The sequence below is a fragment of the Hoplias malabaricus genome, chromosome 2 (assembly GCF_029633855.1).
Source record: "Hoplias malabaricus isolate fHopMal1 chromosome 2, fHopMal1.hap1, whole genome shotgun sequence".
Taxonomy (NCBI): Eukaryota; Metazoa; Chordata; class Actinopteri; order Characiformes; family Erythrinidae; genus Hoplias; species Hoplias malabaricus.
In genome coordinates this window covers 26,504,596-26,530,266 of record NC_089801.1, presented here as the reverse complement: position 1 = coordinate 26,530,266, position 25,671 = coordinate 26,504,596, and the positions used below count along the sequence as shown (strand labels likewise).

Sequence of the window (25,671 nt, the reverse complement as noted above, 5' to 3'; positions counted from 1 at the left end):
CACTGAATTCAATCGTTCTGAAAAAGCTGTTTGGTCCTTGTAGTATTTTGAACAAAAGAGAACACAGATGTTAAATTAAGACAGTGGTAGCAACAGCTTAATGATATCACGGCAACACTTTATCAACCACTCAGATTACCATAGAAAACACTTTCCACAATTTTTTTTTTCAAGCAGTGGTAGTATCTTCACGCATATCTAGTTTATTCCTGCCATCTTGATTCAATATTTGCTGAGCCTGCGTTTTTTTATTATTATTATTTTTTTAGTATTTGCCACAGAGCATAGTTTAATATTAATTAATTATATCATTCAGTTCACCTGATCAGAAGCGTCTGCACTCAAGTTGCCTACTTGTTGTGTGGGTTATAATATGTTTAGGAGTTAGGGGATTGTTCTTTTTTGCCTTATTTAATAAGTAGAAGAGAGAATTTATTATTCCTCTTGGTGGACAACATATTTAACACATCCATGGCAGTGAACATACACTCATAGACAGACACAGACATGTGAACACACACAGACCTGAGGCGGTAGGATTCCAGCCATGGCGCCTTGGCAGCAGCTGGGGTTTAGATATTTATTGTTGCATTTTGGTTGCGGATATTGAGGGAGGAGAAAGAGCTGTTCCTTCACTCCCCATGCCCCCATTTTTCTTGTTGGATCAAATCGGGCCCAAGTTACTTCTCTAAACATTAGGCCAAAGCTGCCCCTATAGCTGTTGATTTTGCTTTTCCCACACCCTCTAAACTTTCTGCTAAAAGGCCTTCTAGCATCACTGGGCTTTTAAATCAGTTAAGGTGAGATCCCAGATAATTTATTCATTACAAGTTGAAAGCTATTTTGTTAGCCATGTATTTAATCGGTATTTTATTATGCAATGTATGTTGCCTACTTTTGTTTTCCTTTTCATCTGTCTTCTCTGTCAGAACTTTAACTTCCAGTTAAAAGGAAAGTTCTATAATGCTGTGGAAGAACCACCTTTGGTGTGCAAGTGCAAACTTTCAATGGATAATCCTTTAAAAGGACACAAGTTTTTTTTAATGTTACCTTTATCTGCTGCATCTGTAGCTTAAACATTTTTCCCACTGGCAGTCATTCAGATTTTTTTCAATATGTATTAAGAAAATAAAAAGTATTTTTTAAGACTCATTTAAAAGTGTGATGTCTCAAAGTGGAGACACTAACAGAATCTCTTATGCTTGTAACATCAGTAGTAGCTGTGCTAACTATCACAACTGGTCTGTACTATATGCAAATTTGAATCAATGACAAATTAGCAGGCCCAACGCTCAGTGATCCTGTAATTAAAGAATAACTCGATTCCTAATGTATTAGGTAACATTCTGAAGACATATGCTCAAGTTTACCATGGAAAAAAACCCTGCCTGACTATCGTATCTATTTTTGGAGCCCAGTGGGCCTTTTAAGGTACAAACCAATCTTGTCAGTGTACGTAAAAGTTTTTTTTCTGAAAATAATATGAACAAATTGGTCTTCTGGCAGATAATGTGTAGGCATGTGCATGTAAGCATATACTTTATATAATTAACAGCAAAGACAATGGATATATAGGGTAATAAGTGAGTATAAAATGTGATCCGCCATATTGGATATGGCATTACACAACGGCTCTGTTTCTAACCGAACATTATTCGTTATAGGCCCATTTCCTGTTTAACCCAGTTACATATATCCTGAGTACTCTGCATTTACAAATGATCTTGTCAGCCTTGTTATGGCTTGCCATAATGGCAAGAGGAAATAAATACATAAATAAATAAAACAAAATTGTATTTATATTTTCAGCACATATCATTAGTAAACCAAAACTTCATTGAGTTTTATTCGTTAAAATATCATTTCACTTGTGCAATGGCAGTTTCAACAATGGCTTTGTTCAAAAAAGAGGCCTGTAATGACAATCACAAAATACTTGACTGAATGGTGTCCCTTAGTTTGAGTTAGACAACGCTATGTGCCAAGTATGCATAGTGTAATGCAAGTGAATTTAAAAAAGATGATTTTTTTTCCCCCCAAGGGTTTAAAAAGATGAATTGACCCAGCCCCCCATAATCCTTTTTTTAAGACTAAGATCTGCTTGTAAAAGTACCGCTTTTGAGAAATTACTTTTTAATTAATATATTTTTTAAATCACTTAAATGCCAGCTGGCCATGAGTCCTGCCAGACAGAATCCTTCATCCACATTAGAACACATTATGTTGTCACATTACAAGTGATACTGGCAATTCTCAGTGTTTTGCTTACAAAAATAGTTTAACTTCCTTGGCCTCCACTGAATAAGACTTCCCTATATTTCTGACTGACCGATACATGTGTAAACCCCTATTTAGGTTATCATATACAAATATTAATATAAAATCATTACAACACAAATTGCACCATTTTCCCTGTACAAGAGCGTGAGAACTCTACATTGAATGAATCAGAATTCAACAAACAATGATGTTGCCTAGGCAAAAGAAAGAAAATATATAAATAAACAAAACATTCATTAACATAACTTAAAGGCATTTGGCAATTTTGGCAAAATTTCATATCAAAGATAAAGCTTATGTTCAGTATCAATAGCCATGAAAACAAAACTGCTATGGACCACTTTTATTTACAGACAGCTAAAATCTCTGACAGATCCATGCTTCACTTCACAACCTGAATTTGTCTTTTAAAGTGCATGCAATAATACCAGTAAGGAGTCTGACAGAATTGATTAATTTTAATAAAGTCACACCCTGATAAAACTAATGCCAATTAATTTAGGATACTGAACAACGAATAAATTATATCATTTCGATTTTTTTACTGTTTCAAAAAAGAGGTATGTTTTACAACGATATGAAAGTAACTGAATGCTCTCAATATATTCACTATTTTAAAATCAGACACTGTTTCAAAATCTGCTTTTGCTTACAGCTTTTGTCAACAGTATTCACATTCGCTGTGATAAACAAAGACAAAACAGCTAATAGCCACGGTGAAGACAGACACATTCTACAGTCGCAATGTCCTTTGAGAACAACAAAGGCGTTTTTCGCACAATATATTACTGTACATGTTGGGTTCATACTTAAACATATCAAAGTGCTTACTTGTACTAAAATATTCTGAATTACTGATTTAATACCAAAAGTGTGTCGACGGTATGGAGAAAAGGTCCGTTTTTCTGGATTGATCCCTTTTGCTTACTGCACTCTGTTAAGTCATTCATGTTTGTGTAGCTGGTTACGTTCTTAACAAATCCTTACAGCTTCGCTCCAGCCAGTATGAATGAAGACATTTCAGCGTGCTCACTGTAAAGGTGGTCTTGGTTAATCCAACAGTCAGGGACAGTACAGGCACAATGTGTCCACAGACTTCAGCACTGAATAGTCACGCCAGCCTGGGTTCAATCATCTGTCTTCCTCCTTGGGAAAGTCAAATGACGCCAAGCTTCCAAATCCTAGTCGGGCACTCTCTGCATCAAACATCTCCAACTCCCGCTCTTGGCGCTCAAATAAATGCTTGATTTTTTCCATCCGTTCTTTCTGAAGTGATGCCAGCTCCTCTTCAATCTACATAAAAATAGTATTATTTTTCATTTTTTATAATTATTTTTTTTCTGGCTTTAATTGCAATGGCAACATATGGAGAAACCCCTCATTAAACCTAAATTACATTTTTTCAAAATGCAAATGTGAAGTCATAATAAATTAGCTTTAGATAACTTCTGATTTGTGTTTACAACATAATCAGGAATATTAATATTCATCAATAATATCATCCCTCACCTTCCACAACAAAAGCCCAGATATCACTGAGTGAAAACCTTGAGCTACATTCCGAGATAAGATCTACCTTAACAGCATTTTGGAAGGCAGCAATTTACAACCTTGTTTCACTATTTTATTATCCATCTCCCTGCTAGGTAAGAGAACCAAGCAATACCAATAAGGCGGCCCTTAATTCTGCAAAATTGCTGATATACTTAGTGTTATTTTGGATAAGAGCGTCTATCACATACTGTAAAATATTACTTCTAACCACTCTCCAATTCATCATTTATCAGCTGTGCAGCACATGTCTCCATTCACTTGAAAAGTTCTCAAAAACACTCACTAATGGCACGTTTCCACTGCATGGAACCTACTCGACTTGACTCTGCTCTTTTTGCTTTTCCACTAGAAATCGGGTACCTGGACCCTGGAACGGAGTACTTTTTGTCCCTGCTCACACCTTGTACGAGGCGAGCCAAAAAGGTACTAAATGAGATGTGTAAACTTTGCAGATCGCTGATTGGCCAAGTGAGACCTGTCAATCACCACAAAATACAGACCTTGCTTGTAAAATCTCCAGGTTACAGTAGCAATCACGTTTGTTTCTATTTAACTCACAATGGCAGCTCCAAATATTATACCATGGTGTCTTGAAGAGGTTCAAAGTCTCCTTGGATTGGCGAATGATGAAAAACTCCAGCGAGAGCTGCAACAACTCTGCTGTAAGAACTGAGGTGTGGAGCTGTGTTCAGTCCAAAAAACAAAAACAACATGTGAATACATGACACGTAAACAGCTGTTAATGTTTTTGCCGACATTGTTGTGCTTTTCAAAGCCCATGGTTCCTGTAAGAGACTTGGTTTTGTAATGCCCCTGGTTACATTTCATGGGGGAGCTGTGCTAGTGGAAAACTGACCAGGAAAAAGTGTGTCGAGCCGTGCCAAGCCAAGCCAAGCCGAGCCAATGCCATGCAGTGGAAAAACACTATAAATTTAACTGAAGGGATCCTATGATTTACAGTTATATTGTACTTCATGCTATACCAATATGTCTTTGTAATAAATACTGCTCTTATATTACTATTATTTACGTATTTCAGCAGCTAACTTTAAACAACTTACTTTCTGCTCCAAGTGTGCCCTGCGCAAGGACACCTTCTGCTCCAACTTCTGAACCTCCCGCTCATGCTGGGCCTCAGTCTGCGCCTTCGTCTTACTTTGGTAGGCATCCAGAAGCTCCATCTCTTGCTGTAACTGTCGCTTCAAGGCCTGACATTCTGCCTCTTGCTCGGCATCCAGACGTAACTGAGAGGTGACCAAGCAGTAATTATTAAGCACAAAAAGCTGAGAGGTGATCATCACGGGTGACGCACTGGTGTGAAGCATATGTTTTGCTTTACTTACTCTGACCAGCAAACAAATCTGATGGTCCAAATTAAAAAAAAAAAATAAAACATGATGTAAGGAATACTTTGGGATTTCCTACAGATCATGTACATGTGACATATTTGAGGACCTTCTTTCTTGTCAGTATATAAATATGCATGAGTCTCTTACCAACTGTGAGGCCATCATTTCATTTATGCTCTGCTCATATTGTTCTGCCAGCACTGCAAGTTTGCGGGTCTGCTCTTCTTTTAGAGATTTCAGCAAGGCTTTGTGGTCACTCTTGGGGGAAACCTCAAGCTGATGATTCCTCAGAGCTTTATACTGCTTATTCTGAACCTTACAGGTGTCCTGGAACTGCTTTTTGATTTGCATCTCCAAAGCCTGTTTTGTGAAAAAGAAAAAAAAAAAATTCTGTCACAAGGAATTAGGAAGGTCCTATTCAAAACGCATCACTCAAGAGCTGCTGCAGTTTCTAAAATCAACCTCAATGCCAAAACACAAAAAACATATAAAAATCAATGAAATGTATTGATGTATTTTAATTTAAAAAGTAAATCGAGCATATATGCAATGATACACACTTTTGCATCTATACTACTGTTCACAAACAGAAACCTTTATTTCATTTTGAATCAATGAAATCAATGAATCAATCAATTTTAATGTTTTGGGTCACTTTAATGTTCACATTTTTGTCTTTTCAAAATACTTGCATTCAACTTCACAGTAATCAAAAACATATGCTTCACATATTCAACGATCTGTTTTCAATATAACTGCTTCTTATTATACAAGTCATTTCAGGCATATTCAATAATCTGAAGGGCTGGACTCATATCTGCCATGCCAAATGTATTCATGTCCTTAGAAATTATGTCAGATTTTTAAGAAAATGATTCTATACTGCTCCAAATGGTCCTGGTCATTTCTACCATGTTCTAGAGCATGAACAGCTGGTGCAGGAGCTGAGTTAATTATTAGTCCGTACAAAGTCATGATTTAAACCAAAGTGCTTAGTGAAAATCTCAGCTTGCACACCAGCCATATGTATGCGCTAATGTCTACAAGGTGTTAAATGCTCAAAAAATCTCAAATGCTGTGGTAGAGAGCTAGAGTGAACCATATGCTGATAAGAATGTTAGTGTGAGATGCCAAGAGGACCAAGGGCCACCACCTAAGCCATCTTGTTGAAACAAGAGCAATTCTGGTAAAAACAACTTAAGGTAGTCGCTGCATAAGACCAGTCTCCATGGACACGGATAAAGAAAGATTCCATCTCTCCAAGACAGTTATAGAAAAGCTCACCTAGACAAAAAGGAAAGCCTCTGTTCATTAAATACTGTGAGTAAGTTAAATGAAAATGGAGTTGTACAATCAAGAAGGAGAGTGTGCCTGCACTCATGAACTTGCATGCTGTGAATTAGCAGTGGCAGAGTGGGCATTGGCCAATTTGGGCTACAACACTAACCATTCATTCATTATGTGTAACCACTTATCCAGTTCAGGGTCGTGGTGGGTCCAGAGCCTACCTGGAATCATTGGGCGCAAGGCGGGAATACACCCACTCCTTCACAGGGCAACACACACACTCACACATTCACTCACACACTCACAACTTTGAATTGCCAATCCACCTACGAGTGTGTGTTTTGTGGACCGTGTGAGGAAACCGGAGCACCCGAAGGAAACCAACATGGACACAGGAAGAACACACCAAACTCCTCACAGATGGTCACCCGGAGTGGGACTCAAACTCACAACACTAAGCTGTGTTTTTAAATAAACACAGAGTAAGAATTAAAGTATAGCAAGTTTATTTTGGTAGGTTATGATTATGAGACAACATAAGAAAAAGTAAACAGCCTCAGTATACATACACCTACATATAAAAAGATGCAGTAAGCTAAATTAACCAGACAATTATAAACAAAGTTGCAGCATATAAGCTTACTCCAAATAATTATTAATAAAGAAGTATATTTAACGAATACACAGCCTATAAACATAAGTTCACCAGATGAATCCTGAATATGGTGTGATATTTCTTTTCCCATTAAAGCCACAGGCACCACCACTTCTGCAACACAACGGCACACAATTCTTATGCTGTTCACTTGATTACAAATAATTAGAATGAGATACTTTTCATTAATTATTTAGCTGTTTTACCTTATGTTAATTATTCATTCTAATCATGGCATGATTATTATTATTTTATATATACTATATTGACTGCCTGTAAATTGACTCAGTGATGCCCACTGTAAAATATGATGGTGGTTCTTTGATACTTGAGGGCTGTTTCACTGCTAGTGGCCCAAGGGCCAATTGTCAAAATCAATGGTATAATGGATTCCATTAAAATACCAATCCCCCAGTCTGCCTGGATGTGAGTGAACAGTTCAGCATGAGAATGAGCAGAAACACAACAAAATCAGCCGAGAAATGTTTGCAAGTGTTGCAAAGCCCCTCACAGTCTCCAAAAATGAACTAAATTGAAAACCTGTGGTGTATGTAGAAAGGAGCAGTATCCAATCGAAGATGTAATATTATGTAACTCTTTTCGTGTTCAAATGATGTAGGAAACTAAAAATGAACTAAAATGGAGAAACGTTTTTCTTTGAAATGGACTGGTATGTTTCCTACCTTCTTTGCTTATGTCTGAATTTGCAACACATACCTTAAGATTCCTGGGCTGCTGCCGGCGCTCCAAAGCGTGTTTCCTGTGCAGCTCCCTCTGCCGGCGGTTGTTGTACTCTTCTTGGTTCTCAAGTTCTGTTTGGTGCTGCAGACGGATGAGTTCCATGCGCAACCTCTGCAAGCTCTCCAGCTGCCGGCGCTCAAGGTCCTGGGTGGACTCATCCTGTCGAATCATCAAAGCGTGCTCCATCTCCTTCTGGTTTTTCTTTTTGTTCAGCTCCTGGGACAAGTGCAAGGGCAAGAGACCAATCAAATTTATCATCATTTAAAATGACAACTGGCCTTTAATCCTTCTCTGCTTTTTTCCCCAAGGAAACTTACTACAAGACAAATTCCTGATACAGAATCACTTTAAAAAAGTGATTTTTTTAAAGAAATATGTTGAATACAGTATTTCTCTAAAGACACTAATGACTACAAAACCATTTCGAGAAAACTTGGGACATTCTGTAAAATGTAATAAAAATCAATAGATTTCTAATATTTTCACGTACCAACAGAACTGACTTTTGTATTTGTAAATGTTATTTAAATGTTAAAATGTTAATATGCAGATAATAAGCAGAGTGCTTATAAACATACCTTCTTTGGTCCAGACCTTTGGTCCACACAGATAGCAGGCAAGAAAGGTGCCTCAGAAAATGGTCTGGACCAAAGCCCGAAAATATGGTCCAACAAAAAGTGGTGGTCTCAGTGCAGACAAACTGAACCATGGTCCCAATTGTTTGCAGTGTGAAAACACTATTTTTGAATGGTACTGACCAATTACAGGAAGTTGATTCAGGTTGTCATCACCCAGTAAACAACAATATCATCTTGTTATTTTCTATCACTTTGCGCTTCTGGATTACCCATATAAAATCTTAAGACCTCTTCAGACAGGATTAGTTTTACCTGGATAAGTGGGGTAATATTATTTTACTACAGGACATTGGTGATATTTATGACAGATTTATATAGTGAACAAGTACTTTATTCAATGTCTTCACTCGATACCATGCTGCCTTAATGAAAGGCAAAATATCAAGTATGAGGAGACGTATACGATAACGGCATAATGTAGGAAATTCTTTAGCCGCTCTCTAAATATCAGAGTGAAACTAAATCATACATTGTAACAAAACACAAAACTTGGTTCAGACCTCGATCCAGTCTTTTATCTGTGAAAACACAAGATCCCCCAACATTCAGGGCCTTCATCAACTCCAGGTCAATCCCTTGGGGCTTTTCAACTAACTCAGTGACCTCCGCCAAGGTTATGGAATTTGACAAACTGGCAGCCTCTGACCTCTACGGAATAGTTAGGCATGTCCTGCTGGATTAAGATTTCCTCAAAATGGCCATCATTCAAAATGCTTTAACTATATTATTAATGTATTATTATTGTTTAAATATACAAGTTCCGTCTGACTGGTTTTTGTGCTAGCCTCTGGTCTGTACTGGTGTGGGTTTGTTTATTAATTATATTCAGTGTGACCGCTGAGCAGCTGATGTATTAAATGTAGTAATAATGGGCAAATATTCCCAGTAAATTGTAACATCTGTCAAGAAAAAGAAATTCCCTAACTATTTTGTAGGGTGGTCCATGAAGTGATTTTTAAAGTTGCTTATATTTAAAAAGTAATCTTTTTAATCTTTAAAAACATTAGACAATTTTTCTTTGTATTTTAGTCAGTTAAAACAGCTAAGTTTAGAGTGAATTAAATTAAAAAAACACTTAATTTGCATAAAGTTTAATATTAATGTGTGTGTCTGGGGTCCCTACCAGCCCACAAACCGTGACTGAAAAAAAGTAAAATAATTGAGTCAATTTTTGGGCTGCCTATGTTAGTTAACTAAACACGTGGTTCTGATCGTGTGCTCCATACTATGTAGAGTGTAGACACCTCAGAGTTGTCCTGCCTCAGTGTGACAGTGTAAAGATGAAGTTAAAAAGAGCAGAACAAACAGAGAGCATGGAGAAACTAGAAAAGTGCATGTCCCAAACAGCATAAATTGTTCCCATTTCCTGTGGGGCTGTTGCTAGTTGGTTGCTAAAATGTTGCTAGGAAGTGGCTAAGGGTTTGCTATTGTATAGGTGTTGGTTGCCAAATGTTGCTATGGTACAGATGTTGTTGCTAGTCCGTTGTTAAGGATGTTGCTATCCACCTTATTTTGAAACACAGAAATATTTACTGGCTCTTACATGTTCACTGTGTTAGCTGTTGGTCAGAGTTAAGAGGAGTAAGAAAGTTCTCATTATACTACACTCTGAGTCTCCTCAGAGTTATCATCCAGAGTTTGGAGGACACAAAAAAGTGGCCGGACATAACACACCCAGCGCACTTTAATGATGTCTTCTGGAGTGAGTGGGAGACTAATATACATATATTTACATCATTTATTATATATATATATATATATAAATATATATAAAAACTGAAACACCTGTCATTTTAGTGTGGGAGGTTTCATGGCTATATTGGACCAGCCTGGTGGCCAATCTTCATTAATTGCACATTGCACCATTAAGACCATGTGCATCCAATGGTTCAATCATTGTATCCTGAAGGTGGTGACGTGTATCAGGATGACAATGCACCAATACACACAGCAAGACTGGTGAAAGATGAACATGAAAGTGTTTGATGAACATTCACCAGATCTAAATATTATTGAGCCACTTTGGGGTACATCACATAGTTACCTGGCCACTATCCTGCAAGAAGAATAGCTTAAAATCCCTCTGACCACTGTGCAGGACTTGTATATGTCATTCCCAAGACGAATTGACGCTGTATTGGCCGCAAAAGGAGGCCCTACACCATACTAAAACCAGGTGTTTCAGTTTCATTATCCAACCCCTGTATGTATATATATATATATATATATATATATATATATATATATATATATATATATATATATATATATATATATATATATATATATATATATATACATACATACATACCCACACACATTAATATATTGGTTATCGATTATGAAAAAGGTGTTAAAATGTATTATTGAATATAAAATGATATGTAATGAATATAAATATATTTATACATATATTGATTTTATATATATTTTTTTTAACCAAAGCTGATTGGCTTCTTCACTGTTCAAAGCAGATGGAGCTTGTACAAAAAATGTTTTGTTTGTGCCAATGATCCAATGAACAATTTTGGAGGTATCGATTTGAGATTTTAATCTGGCCTGTATTATCACATTATTAACAGTTAAAATAACTGGACATGGTGAACCAGAGGTCTTCCACAGACTTCATGAAAATAACATGGATAGGCGTGTGAGTGTGTGTCTCTGTGTGTGTGTGTGTGTGTGTGTGTGTAAGTTGAGATGAGATATTAAAATTTTTGTTTTAATTATTTATTTGGAAACCAGATTATTTTAGGGTGTTACTGGAATTGAACGGTTCAAAACCAGGCAAACTTGTCATCTACAAACTAAAACCAAAAACATCTAAAAACCATTAAAAATCGAGACTTAAATAAACTTTGGTAGACTAAACCTTTGGTATCATCATATTAACATAGCATTAGTTTCAAAATTATTAATTATTCAAAAATAATTACATTAGCTCATCAATTTATTAATCAATACTTTTACCAAAATTACACATTTCCTCTTCATGCCCCATTTCACTAAAATATCTGCCTTTTTATTTTGTTTTACAGTTTTTAACAGCAGAATTATGTCACAAGTTAGATTTATAGAGGCCCAGATTCATATTGAGCAAGTTGATGATGACAGTGACAGGAAAAAATCTCTTTAAACACATGAAGAAATGCAGAGAGTATTAACAGAATAAAAACTAAGCCATCTTCCACTGACAATTACCAGATAGCAGAACAAATGACATATATAGTGTAAGAAGTTAGATAAATGAGATAAACAGAGGCACTTGTGTCAGACACAGAAAAATCTATGAAATATATCAGTGACTAATGTTAGATGTCTGTTAAAGTATTCCAGCCACAGATGATATGACTTGCCTCCCGCATCTGCTCCTGCTCAAACTCATGCTTTTTGATGAGGCTTCGTCTCTTTAGAGCGCGACAGCTCCTTTCATAAACCAGCCTCTGCTGATTCAGCAGCTGTGCCTCCTCCTCGGCCTGAGAACGCTGCACTGTCTCCTTGTGGCGGGACAAGCGCTCCAGCTTTTCCTCCTTTGGTGTGATGGAGTCCTCGTTCATTTCCTGTTGAAACAGCAGTTTAAGCATGTTTCTCACTGTTGTTATTTTTTACATAAGGCAATCATTGCGCATGAAGCACTGAAATACACTTTATGAACACATTTCAAACAAATTCTGAAACTGAAAGAGAATTTTGGAAATTGAAATTTAATAGGAACTATGGCATTTTCACAACACATATTATGGTTTAAATACATTGGTGCATTTTTCAGGTTCAAGTTCAATATACAAACTCCAGAATACTGGGATGATAATTCTGACTTAAGCCTGGCTCACCCTTCCGGATAATCGGGCTGATTTTGAGGCTAATTCAGTCCTCCTGACAATCATAAGAGGTCCCTGATTTTAGGGTGATCATAAATTATCTTTCCAGATTATCCTGTAGCGTGAGGAGTCAAAATCCCAATTTTACTCCTCCGCTATTCTCCCTGTCCATTCAGGGCTGCCCCGATTATAAATCATAAATATGTAACATGTTCAATATTTTGGATTCAGAATCCTGTAGTGTGAGGGGGACCCCGATTCTTGGGTGTGAAACACCATGTGAATGTCATGCCTGAAAGAGCAGAGTGATGATACTGAAGCAGTTTTCTGAGGGAGGGAGATGCAGAGTCGTGACAGTATTTAAAGCTCGTTTAAAATGCTGCCTGTGTTTGTTCCAAAGTGGTATTTATTCTGGCGAAGGAGCGTTAGTGTACAGGTGCCCGGGCAATGTGCTGAAATATGGAACTCTCTGTGACTTGGTTACAAACACCTTCATTTCAAAATACTGCCCTGTGGGGCAAAAATAATGCAAGTTACCAGCTGCTGTCTTTTTCGGACACAGCCCAAGGTTGTGAGAAACTCACGCCTGCTCTCGGGATGTAGCATTGAAACTCCTGTGAGGTTCTGAGGAGCGTGTGATCAGAAAGCGTGTGGTGTTTAATTCAGGGCCGATTGTGTAGTGTGGGGACTTTGAGGACTAACAATGAAGAAGCACTGAATAATCTGTGAAAAGGTCTTTCTATGTGGGGCTTTAGTCTAACCAAGATCACAAGTATGTATAGAATCAAGATTCTCCTCTTTCTGCAGTGTACTTTGTCCACTGAATGTAGCTGATGGTGGCTAAAACCTGAAACTCTCACTGCCTTTGTGCACTGATTTAGGCCTAGAGAGCACCCACCTCTTTCATTCTCTCTCTGCATAACCTGTACTGCTTTTTCTGTGTGTCCAAGAAGGTGGTCAGTTCCTTCTTCTGTTGGACCAAGATTTGTTGCTGTATTCTTTTCTCCTCTGCAGCCGTTGCCTTCATCTATGGAGGGAAAATATACCTTATTATTATTTACTTTAAATTAGTTCAAATTTGAACTGTTTTCCTGACAGTCAAGGGACTGAACCGAGAACCTTCTGGTCCCAAAGTCATTTCGCTAACAATTTGGTCAAAGCTTCCCCAAGTATCAATTATGTTACTCTGGACCCACCGCAATCATTAACAGGATGAAGTGGTCATAGATCCTGAATGAATTAATTATTGAGACAGCGTATGTCAGTAAACACTATGTGGCTGCATGTTCAGAAAGTTCAAAAGACGCTCAGGATGTTTTCTTTTTGGGAGATCAGGGTGTGTAAAGAGGAGGATGTAATTGGGAGGATACAGGAAACTACACTGAAGAAGACTAGGCAAAATAAACTGGAAAAACAAACGAGCACAATCGAACACAATGAAACAATGTAATAAACAGAAAGAGAAAACTAAAAGGGTACTACACAAAGTCCCCGTCCAAATAGATCCATTTATTTTTAAAAACATTTTTTTTTCTCTGCGTTTTAGCCTCCTGCCCACATGAAAAATGGTGTTTAGGCCCTCCATGGATTTGGTTTGACACCCCTGATCTACATTTAGTAACTCCATAACTTTTTTAGTGCAATACATAAGGAGCATGGAGTGATTTGTGATTAAACCTCTGTGCTGCTCTTGTGCTTCGTGGGTGTTTTGATGTTCTCTTTAAGAGGTACGTGATAACGCAGCCGTTTTCGTATCTGTCTGGACAGGGATATTTTCACAAATGAGAGAGGGAAATCTGGTTTTAAAAATAAATGGATCTATGTGGATGGGGCCTAAAACTAAGAAAAAGAATCTAAGTATGGATGAAATTAACAAACAAGGCTAGTGATAAATAAAGGCATTATAGAAGAATAGACCTAGCCACACCGAGAAACAGAAGAATACCTAAATATAGGGATTCTAAACAAAGACAAAAGAATGGACAAAAAGATATACATAAAGTTACAACAGACTAGGACAGAGAGTAAAATCTGAACTAAAGGGATACTATAGAAACTGAGAGAGTGGGATTAAGTAGAAGAGACAGAAACATGAAAGGAAAATAAGAGTAACAAAGAAAGAGACATAGGTGTGGGGGGGCAGCAGAGAGAAAAGTAAAACAAACAAGTGTCTAACCGACCGAACGATCAGGCTTTTAAACATTAACAAACGAGGAACACCTAAGCCTCTTAAGTGTCTCTCAGCACCAAGAACACAAAGAATGGACTTCTTGAGGAGAATATCCTTGAGAGGTCACCTCGCAAGGGCAACTTTGTGACGCCACAGGTGATCTTCAGGTCATTCTCGTTGGCAAGTCATGAACTGATGCATCCTCGTAATTCTGGGTGAAGCGAGAAAAACATATACATGCTTTAACCGATCTTTGCATTTGTGTCCTTGAGTATTGGAATGTACCTTTGGCAATGGACACTGACGTCTAGCAAGAACACGAGAACGTAAGAACACACAAGAACACATTGAGAAAGCCCTGGAGCAGTCACATGAGGAAAGGGGGGTGGCTAGGGCACGAGGAGAAAGCATGCAGAATCAATAAACAGGAAACAAGTAGATAACTGGGACAGAGAAAACACAGAAATACAAAAAAGGAGAAAATAAACCAAATAACCAAGACAGAAACAAACTCAGGCACAAAACAAGACTTAAACAAGGAGGAAGACGGGCCCACACTGAGAGGTGGCAAAAATCAACAATAAGATTAAAAATCCTCAACGGTTCCAGAGCAGTTGGCACAAAATTGAGGGATTTTTCATTTTAAGACTAGAGCTTGCTACATTATGCGCATATTGAAATGAAAAATACAACATTGGCTCATAGGGACGTGAACAAGCAGGTCTGCACTTGGCTAACCGATTATGGTTATTGAATACCAATATTCAAATACTGAAAGAAACATTTGTATATCGTCACTGTTCAATGAAATACATGTTTCTACATATTTATGTTTTTAGTTTACTGTATCATTTAAAAACAGCAGCTGTCCTTCACACTGTGTGAAAACGTAATGATCAATGGGCCAATAGAAATGCTCCAAAATTACTTAAAGTAACATTTTTATATTGACTTCCTTTCTTAAGATGTTATTTTCCCACTCCTGTTAAGTTGCTACTTTGGAGATAAATGTTTTTCATTGGACAGCGACAATATGTTACGCTCCACCACAGGTACTGCTCACATAAATAAGTTACTCCAGCTGATTTTATGTAGATCCAGAAAAAGCCCCAGAAACTTTCCTTTGCTTATTTTTGAAAATGGTAGAATTCAAACAATTAATGAATGAACAATTTATTAATACATGTGTTCCTCTCACTGCTATTTGTGCAACATCAGTGCTATCAACTAGAAACACAACCTACAGCCAAACATATACACTGAATAATCACAGGATTAGGAACACCTACCTTGTATCTATACTCATGTATCAGCTCCACTGACCATATAGGAGCACTTTGTAGTTCTACAATTACAAAGTGTGGCTAACAAATTCTCTGCATACTGTGTTTGCCCCACTTCAAAGGTCAGGACCACCACCGAGCAGGTATGACTTGGGTGGTAGATTATTCTCAGTGCTGCAGTGACACTGGATCAGACACAGCAGAGCTGCTAAGATTTTTAAAGCCCTCAGTGTCACTGCTGGACTGAGAATAATCCAACAGGCAAAAATATCCAGCCAACATCATCCTGTGTCCACTGATGTAGGACTAGAAGACAACCAACGCAAACTGTGCAGCAATCAGATTAACTACTGTTTCTGACTTTACATCTACCAATGAGGTAGGTGTGTCTAACAGAGTGGACAGTGGACTCTTGTCTGATTTACTCATACCAGTGCAACACACACTAACACAACCATGTCACTGTTACCGCAGCACTGAGAAAGATCCACCACCCAAATCATACCTGCTCTGTGGTGGTCCTGACCATTGAAGAGCAGGGTGAAATGGGGTTAAAGTGTATGCAGGGTAACCTCCTCTATGGGCTTTGGAGCCAAAAAAATGGACAATGAGAGTAGATACAAGTGGGTGTATCTACATATAAAGTCCTACATACAACGCGCTGTCTGAAACTTTATGACATACCCTTTGCCCTACATAGGGTGTAAAGAGGCATTTATGATTCAGCCTTGGATTCACGGTGGTATGGAAATATCATTAATCATTTCATATTTTCAGACACGAAGAACTACTTTATTCAACTTTAAGCCAATCAGAGTAAGAATTTCATGATAAAACATTATCTCAATATTGATTTCTCACTAGTTTTCTGTGGTGGTCTGAATAGACCATTTCAGTCATTTGTTTCCAGAATGTGCGCTCCCATTTCAGAGCCATTTACCTACTGTAATACGACCAGTAAAAATAACCCCAGGTTATATCAATTACATGCAAATTGACATGTGAGTGAATATTCCATGTGACAAAATTTTTTGTGGGTATATACATACACTAGGATGCTGTGCAAGACATAACTAAAACAGAATGTGGAAACCATTAAAAAAGATTATGTAATTTATATGCAAATCATTGCATTGTTTTTATTTACATTATGCTCAGCTTCCTAACTTTTCTGGAAATGGGGAGGTATATATTTATATCACTAAGGCATGTTTAACAGGGCTTTTCCCTTAACTTAACTGCCATTTTTAGGATGACTCTAACCACACCTGTTTTATTAAAGGTAAAAAAGTTTTGTTACACTTAAAGGTTTTTTTTCTTGACTTGCTATTGGTTGCTGTAAGGAACATCACAGGCTCGAAGTGGAACATGGGTAATTCCCTTCACTAAATTGTCATCTGATGCACACTTAGGGGACACTCATGAGCACCCTTGTGGAGGAAAATGAAAGAACTGGGCCACCCCAGAGCCTTGCACACTTTGTCTGAAATGCGCAAATGAGGAGTGTGAGGGTGCAAGTGCGAGTATTGGGACAGGGGGAAACAGAGACTGGGAAGATTTTTGTCATCTGACTAAATTTTTAGGGACTATTTTAATATTCTTTAATATACCTTCCAGGAACATGGCCAGATACACTATTCCGTAACCATAGTGGCTGTTTGGCATTAAAAGATCCTAATGAATACAGTAGCTTTGTATCAATAACTGCTTATGTTCTCCTCTGTCAAAACTAAAGCTTTCTTTACCTCTTTCTCCATCTGGACTGCCTGTTTCTTTGCCAGCCGCTCCAGTTCAATGTAGGTGTTGTTAGCCTGGGTCTCCACTTCCTTCTGCAGCCGGAGCTTATGCTCATCCATCTCGGCCTTCAGCCTGTTCTCCAGGGCGATCAGCTGCTTCTGATGCTGCCGCCGCATGCGCTTGTACCCTGACATCTGCTCCCGACACACAGAGTCCTGCTCATGCTCCTGGATCTCCTCACTGACCTGCAGGACGTCAGCAAGTGAAACTTACTTTTTGTTTAAATGTATAACTATGACAGAAAAACGTATAAAGTCTTTTGTCATTGTTACACAATGTGACTAAGCATAGTGTCACTGACAGAGCAAATCTTTGTCTTACTGATATGTAACTTTTTAGGGAAGGAAAATCATTTTTCAGTGTTAGTTATGTACAATGTACAAATGTTTAGAGCACCTAGAATTTCCAAATTATATCAAAACATGAATAAATGGAGATATGAGATTTGTCCCAACATTAGTGATATACTCAGTTGCTATCTTTTTATTTGTCAGTAGGAATAAAGTTTGAATATGAATTGATAATACAATTTTACTATATTATTTACTATGTAACTAAAATATGTCATTACCATCATACATTGCCACAGCCTGTTATATAAGCTGTCTATTGTTTTCCTGACTATTTAACTATATAATTATCAAGCAAAGTTTGCTCTGCACTGATTGAAATGAAAATGCATATCTGCAGCAGTAACAGAAAATGTTTCCTGTATTTTAAAACAATGACTTATATAAAAATGAAAATGTGATAAATTACTGCTATCTAGTAAACTAACAAAATAACAAGCCGAATCAAATTTCAGTGAGTGAGACATTCCTTCAGACAAGAACATGCCAACAGAATCCTGCCCTTTTCTATTGGCTTAAAGTAAGACAGAAATGCCCACACTGGACTTTGTCTTCACTGTTGGGTGATGTCACACAACTGACAGGAAGACTAAAAAAATAAAGCCTAACAAAGTTTTGTTAGTGAAGTCAATGTGTTAAAGCCTTGCTGGACCTGCCCCTCAAGCAAACACAGAGCAATTAAACCTTATTCTAACTTGTCCACGAGCTACCATTGGTATGATTAAAACCTGCTCTGTAAGTTACTTCCTTATAATAAAGTGTGATACGTACCTTAAATTTAAGTGCACATTTATTGCAGATGTATTGATCTCTGGATTTTATTTTGTTAGCTTTATTATATCCTGTTGTTTTATTAACATATAAAGTATTTTAAGCATGGCTGAATTTTAATTGTTCCAATTCATCCACTATGTCAAGATGAACCAGTATTAAGAGAATGAGTACATGGTGAATGGTGAATCTAAACTTGATGATCAGAAGCACATACATGAGAAAGCTGGAGGCCCATTGCTCTGTGTTTCCCAGCTTTAGCAGACCCACTTCAAATCAGTAAAGGACTGTTAATGAACTAATCAGTTAGTCAGGTGTGTTAGAAGCAGAGGAAAATAGTAAAATGTACAATGCATTGGGTCTCTGGGATCAGTATTTGGAAACACTGGCACAAAGCATTCAGATAAAAAAAAGGCAGAAGATAGATCCATACATATCTGCAGTGTTTGGGATGATAATAAAATAAATGTAATGCTATCTAACTTGAATGGAACAAAGATTTTTAACATACAGTATTGCAGCTGTCTATCACCTCCTCTGCTTTGCTATAACCTTGGCAAGGGCATGCATCCCTCACATCTTTTCATTATAGAATATTTTAATTTAAATTCTAATGCATTATATGCCAATACTACTAATAAATCAACCTTATAACACCCAAACTATGAAATCCATAATAGCAATGCCTTTTCACCAAAATGAACCAATCTTGTGTCCAAAAAGAAAAAAAGGAAAAGAAAAAAAGGGCTAAGTGTCCAAAATAAGCAAAGGCCTTGTAAGAAAAAAAATCTGACATACCATACTAGAGTCAAACAAAAAAAATCTCCATCATGCTGGAGGAAACAAAAGGAACGCCACTCGACCACAATGCAATGTGTCATTAAAAATAAAGCCATTGATTTAAACAGCAAAAGAGGAAAATGAGACAGAGAAAGAGACATGGTGACGGTAGAGGTGTCTGTATGTGTGTGGGGGATATTAACAGGATGTGGTTGCCATGACTACGGATGGGGGGTAAGAGAATGGCCATGACAGGCCCGTATTTCTCATGCAAGGAGAGAGAGAGGTAGAGAGGGCGAAAGAGAGAAGAAAGAAAAGAGAGAAGACTAAAAAAGGAGGAAGAGAATGTGCCCCTACCAAAGATGCTGGTGTGATGGTGGCAAAGCGTTGGCGGATGCTTCTCTTGCTCTAGCGGTGGTGAGCCCGGCAAAGGGAAAAAGATGTAGGCCGCGGCTCTGGCCTGGCGTGCCTCTCTCCAGCCTCATCCCTCACGCGAGCATTGCTTTTTTCCGCGAGGGAGGGTAAAAAACGAAAAATAGCGAGGTGCTTGTGGAGAAAGTGGTGGGAATAGTGGTGGTAGTAGTGAGGGTTGAGGGGAGGGGGCGGTTAGCCTAGCGCCCCGTTGATGCTGATGCTGCCAACATCATCTCCCGGTTCCTTTCGCCTTTCGCGGACTGAACACATCCTCTCTCACACGCTAGGTGAAGGGATTTGCAACGGTTAAAAACCCTGAAGGGCCGGCTTCTTTCTTCACAAGCGGCGTTGTTCTTCAGGGGCTATTAGTTTTTCTATTCCTTTTTTATTTCCCTCATCCGTATTCCGGCGAAATCCCGCCTCCTACTGCTAGGACTGGCTGGGAATGTCCAGCTTTCTGTGCCTGGATTGGTTGCTAGTGTCCTGCCTCCTAGGCTACGATTGGGTGTAGTGTCCTGCGTTTCGTACTATTATTGGATAGCAATTCGGATTCATAAGCGGCCCAACGATTTTCTAATATAACTTATGCCTAACCAATCCGAGCGTGCTATCTCCACCACTGTAAAGCAATTTAAATATCTACCGTATATTATTATACATTAAGCCACTCTCAGGGACTTACATAGCCATTATCGTATAAGACAGAATATTAAAAAAATCGGTGGACAGGAGCGCAGAGCACACGGTCCGGCAAAATAATCAGTCCGGCCCGCTAAAAAGTATTTGTTTATAAATAAATGAATTAAAACATTTCTATTTATTTTTATTTTTATTTTCATATTTATGAATAAATCAATAATGCTGGCACATCAAATTCGTTGGGTACCTTTATGAAATTGCAGAACACCGCCGCCTAGTGTTTACTTCCAAGCACTGGTATAATTCTCCCCACACAGTGGCCAAGTCCAGTATCCTCCTCACGTTCTCCACACAGATCAAAACCAATCACTTTCACACCACTGACGCCCCATCGGTAACAGAGTATTCAAGCTCATTCTAGTTTGCAAATGAATAACATGAACTAGAATAGACAAATCGCATTGCAGTGAATTCTGAGTGATGTGCAAAAACATGCTAAATTGCAGTGGTAATTAGTGAGCATTCTGAGCACAGGACAGGTGCTCGAGCGCAAAGAGTTGTATTCCTTCCTATTCATCATCACTGTATAACTACCAATCACAGCGAACAGTACTCAGCAGCGAGAGGCTGGTCGATTCTAGCCAACCCCAGTGCAGGAGGCTGGTCACTACAAACCAATCCCAATGTAACGTGTGTGTGTGTGTGTGTGTGTGTACGTTTGGTGGGGTGTGTGTCATGTGATACCATGGGAAAGAGAGAATTATGCAACAGCAGCCCCCAAGTGCATATATTTGGGAGCAAGTGGGAGAGATGTCTGTAGTAAATAGATACGAGCAAGTGGGAGATTAGGGTTAGGGTTAGGGATTAGTTTAGTGTTAGGTTTTATCTCTGCAGATGAAGGTAAAATTGCAGGACTTTATAGTGTATTTAAAGGAATATACCATATTATAGTACCTTAAAATTATAGCTTTAACATTTTAAAGGGTTTGACCTTAAGCTTGTTTGAATTAGTGTTAAGTCTAATTTTATTACGTCTATTTATCTAAAGAAACCAAGACACACAAGGGGGACCCATCCTCCTCTGGTCAAACAAATTATAAACAATAGAGTTTTAATTTAAAACTGCAGGTAGAAGCAGCCTTGGAGTCTGTATAAATCATGGAGGTCTTTAGGGGGGGGTGTGAGCTGAATCAGTCCCATCCAATATCCAGGAGCAGCTGCATGGTGACGACAGGTGCCACAGACGTGGTGTGAAGGTACAGAGTGTAGCAGATACTGTGAATAGAGGGCAGAGAACTGTTCTCAAGGCAGGTGAGCAGGAGCCTCCTGCAGCCAGTCTTCCATCAGTGTCCCTCAAACAGGAGGGGGGTCATTAACTTGAAGGGGCTAGAGAGGTGGCATTAGTTCAGTTTGTATTTATGGATTACACAGAATATGAATATTATGTGAGTATGGCGAGTGACTCCAGCAGGTCTAACTACAACAGCCAAACTACGAGGAGAGAAGTAGTACAGTAGGTAACAGGTATGAGGGCATCCCCCCTGTTCCAACATCAACAAACCTGAGAGATCATGTGTGAGCAGTGAGACAACAGCACCAGCATCTCCGTTTACCACAATTCCCTATGTCAATGAACCCATGGATCTACAGCCTTTATAAAGGTGTTTTGTCTTCTTCTAAAATGTAAAATTAAATAAGAATCACTCAGGAAGGATAAGGAGAGATTAAATGTCTGTGGCCACTCCCTGCAAAACAAGTCCCTTTTTGGATGTTGCCTGACATCCAAAAGCAATACCTGATGCTTCCTAACTGGACAGACTGAGATCCCTGAAGTTGAACTGACTTGGTAAGACATTTTGATGATTTTTTAAGCAGTGTATAAACCCACTTATGAATTAACCTGTTATAAATCCATTATACTGGGTGTTTTAAACAAAGTCGCTTTCAGTTTTTACAAACCAGCCAGAAATCCCCAATAGAAAAATCTTTTTTTCAACGGTAGAGAGTTCTGTCTCATCCTGTTAGTCATGTGCTCAAGGCACTTGTGTGTCAGTGGGACCAGAGTCATTTGGGGACAGGGCCGAATAAATCTATAAGAACGTTATGACCAATATTGTCAAAAGCAACTTACATCAAGGAGTAAAAAGGAGATGCAATCACTTTCTTAACACTGAAAATGCTTCAGTTATAGCGGTCCAGCAGAGCATCAAGCTGACCAACAGTGTCAGATAGACTCAATCAAGAGGGATTCACATGATGCACTTCACATTTTGCTCAAGGTTCAAATTGTAAGGTGGCACAGTGGCGCAGCAGGTAGTGTCGCAGTCACACAGGACCTGGAGCTTGTGGGTTCAAGTCCCACTCTGGGTGACTGTCTGTGAGGAGTTTGGTGTGTTCTCTCTGTGTCCATATGGGTTTCCTCTCACAGTCCAAAAACAGGTGGATCGGCTTCTTAAAAGTATCCGTACATGTGTGTGTTCCCCTGTGAAGGACTGGTGCCCCCTCCAGGGTGTATTCCTGCCTTGCGTCCAGTGATTCCAGGTAGGCTCCGGAACCACCGCAACCCTGAACTGGATAAGTGCTTACAGATAATGAATAAATGAAGTTCAAATTGTCAATAAGATTCAGTTAGTTTAACCTGCATATGATATCTTCGCTTTTACTGGTCTGTTCAAAGATTACATTGTTTCAAATATTGGCCTAATAGTTAGAAAAGCAGGTTTGGGACCAGAAGGTCACTGGTTTGAATCCCATGGCTGGCAGCAAAATGAGTGTGGGGGGAGTGAAGAAACAACACTGTCTCCTCATTCAACGTCCACAGCTGAAATGCAGGTAGCATTCATGACTGTAATCAAAAAACACTTTTTATAAAATTCAGAAGATGTTTCCTCAACATTTGCTAGCTCTCCTGTCTGGTCTCTGTCTGGAAACTGGTTTAATATATTTACAAAGCCCCAGTGTCTGACCTGACATGCTTCCTTTCTCTGCTCATGGCATAGAAATGACAGATAGCCGACAGATAGCGGTAAAAATCATAAAAAGTGATGAGGATATTGCTTCATTCCTGCTCCATAGGTGGGTAATAATGTCTTATATTTGCCATATTTTACTTAAGGTGGAATCCACTCTAAATTAAGTAGACCACTGACTGAATGAAAGTAAACATAGTGCACTGGTGTGTATGCGTGTGTGTGTATATGTGTGTTCACTGCAACAGATGCATTAATTTCAAGGACAAAAATGTCATTCTTCTTTGTGCAATGACAATAAAAGCACAATTATTATTTTTACATAATTAAAATATATACATGTTCATAATTAGGCTCACTCATTTTAATGCAAGTAGCATAGGTTTTTCTTTTTATGTTTTTTTAATTTTATGTAATTCATTCTCTGAGTTATGGTTTTTCTTCCTTACTAATTAAATGGTTGCAATAATAACAAAAATAATAATCTCTTCTCTTTTCTTGATTTTCAGTGTTTGGAGAGTTCTATGCCATTTTTCTGCCATTAGCAGAGAGAGAGAGAGGAAACCTAGCATGTCTGACCGAGGAATGTACACTCCCTGGTACCTCATTAATTATTTTCTTTAACTATTATTTGCAGCAAAACCAAATACTGATGGACAATTAATGTCAAAGACAAGCAGCACTCACGTGTATCATTTACCATGTCTTGTTAGAAGGAACATCTACAATTGTGGGGAACTGCAGTTTCTCTGGTTTGTTTACATTCAGAAGCTTAGCATCTTTTAATGTGGAAAGGTATGTTTGGGAAGACTTGTTTGTACATGGCTGACCCCCCCCCCCTTTTTTTATTTATTTATCATTTTCAATATTGCAGCCCCCTCCGGGTGTGTATTCCCGCCTTGCGCCCAATGATTCCAGGAAGGCTCTGGACCCACCGCGACCCTAAATTGGATAAGCGGTTACAGATAATGAATTAATGAATGAATGAATTTTCAACATTGCAATAACATACATTCCCTTTCCCACTTTTCCCTTTGTCCAACCACACCCCCCCAGACTTCAACCTATAAACTTATATATAAACCATTAAGTAAAATATTACAATATTATTAATAATGATGAGTAACAATAATACTGAATAATAAAAATAAAATAAATCATACATATATATACATCAATAAAAATATATTTTATTTTACAGTTTAAATGTGTGATAAGACATTTTACTATTCTGCTTTTATTCACTTAAATTGGACAACTGTTTAAAATAAGTGAAAAATGGATCCTAAATCAAATCAAATGTATCTGCGACACCTCTTAAACTAAATTTTATTTTCTCCAATGTAACCACAGAGCGTGCAAGGGTGGTGTGGAAGATTTCCACCCCAGAAGAATACTTCCCTTAGCTAGAAGGAGAGCCAAAAAAAAAAGTGCGCCTGCCACACTAGGCCTGAGGGAGGAGCCCACCTGTACCCATACACTACAAACACTGGGCAGGGGTCGACATGCCTACCAAAGTCTTTAGTTAAAGAGCTAAAGACTGCTTTCCAATAGTTTCAGAGCTTAAAGCAGGTCCGAAACCTGTGCAATACACGGCTGAATTTGACTTTTAAATTACCACAGAAACTTGAGACTGTAGTGGGTTAGATTTGTAGTACTTTTGGTCTGTTTACTTTCAGCCAACTCCTGAATTTGTAGATATATCCACCTTAAACAGCAAAAATATGTCAATATTATAGATTGGTATCCTCTTTTATGTTTGTGCTGTCTCCGTCGTCTAATAAGAGAGAGAGAGAGAGAGAGAGAGAGAGAGAGAGAGAGAGAGAGAGAGAGAGAAAACCCCAACACTCTCATTCACACACAGCAATTAACTCCATCTAGTGGCCAAACCCATGAAGTGCTTTATACATTTGATGTACAAGTGGTTATTATTATTACTATTATTATTATTATTATTATTATTATTATTATTATTATTATTATTATTATTATTTTAAAATACTTTTAAAATACTTTTTAAAAAACTTTATTTGTTTCAATAAAAGGAAATGACAAAAAAAAAGACTGTGCACATCTTCAAAATCTCATTGCAGAGTTGGGTACACATATCCAATAGTGATGGCTCAGTAGAAAAATCAGTTCTGTATTCACAATCATTTTAAAATACACCCTG

General features: G+C 38.2%; 1 protein-coding gene across 1 annotated transcript; it reads right to left on the bottom strand.

Moving 5' to 3' along the window:
• Window positions 1-1,866: 1,866 nt before the first annotated feature.
• taok3b (TAO kinase 3b) lies at window positions 1,867-20,505 on the bottom strand. The gene is made up of 8 exons (XM_066661502.1): window positions 19,834-20,505; window positions 17,524-17,760; window positions 13,224-13,352; window positions 11,861-12,064; window positions 7,843-8,082; window positions 5,331-5,543; window positions 4,896-5,078; window positions 1,867-3,573 (listed from the first exon to the last, which is right to left on the bottom strand). The coding sequence occupies exons 2-8, from the start codon at window positions 17,707-17,709 to the stop codon at window positions 3,412-3,414; spliced, it is 1,317 nt and encodes a 438-aa protein (XP_066517599.1). The 5' UTR covers window positions 17,710-17,760; window positions 19,834-20,505; the 3' UTR covers window positions 1,867-3,411.
• Window positions 20,506-25,671: the final 5,166 nt, after the last annotated feature.

What these genes read in the sequence shown, in the direction of transcription:
- taok3b (XM_066661502.1), bottom strand. Translation starts at nt 17,709, where the DNA reads ATGTCAGGGTACAAGCGCATGCGGCGGCAGCATCAGAAGCAGCTGATC. An exon ending in CAGTCCAGATGGAGAAAGAG is followed by an intron (nt 13,353 to 17,523) that starts GTAAAGAAAGCT and finishes TTCCCTCCATAG; the next exon opens with ATGAAGGCAACGGCTGCAGA. An exon ending in AGCAGCCCAGGAATCTTAAG is followed by an intron (nt 5,544 to 7,842) that starts GTATGTGTTGCA and finishes TTCACAAAACAG; the next exon opens with GCTTTGGAGATGCAAATCAA.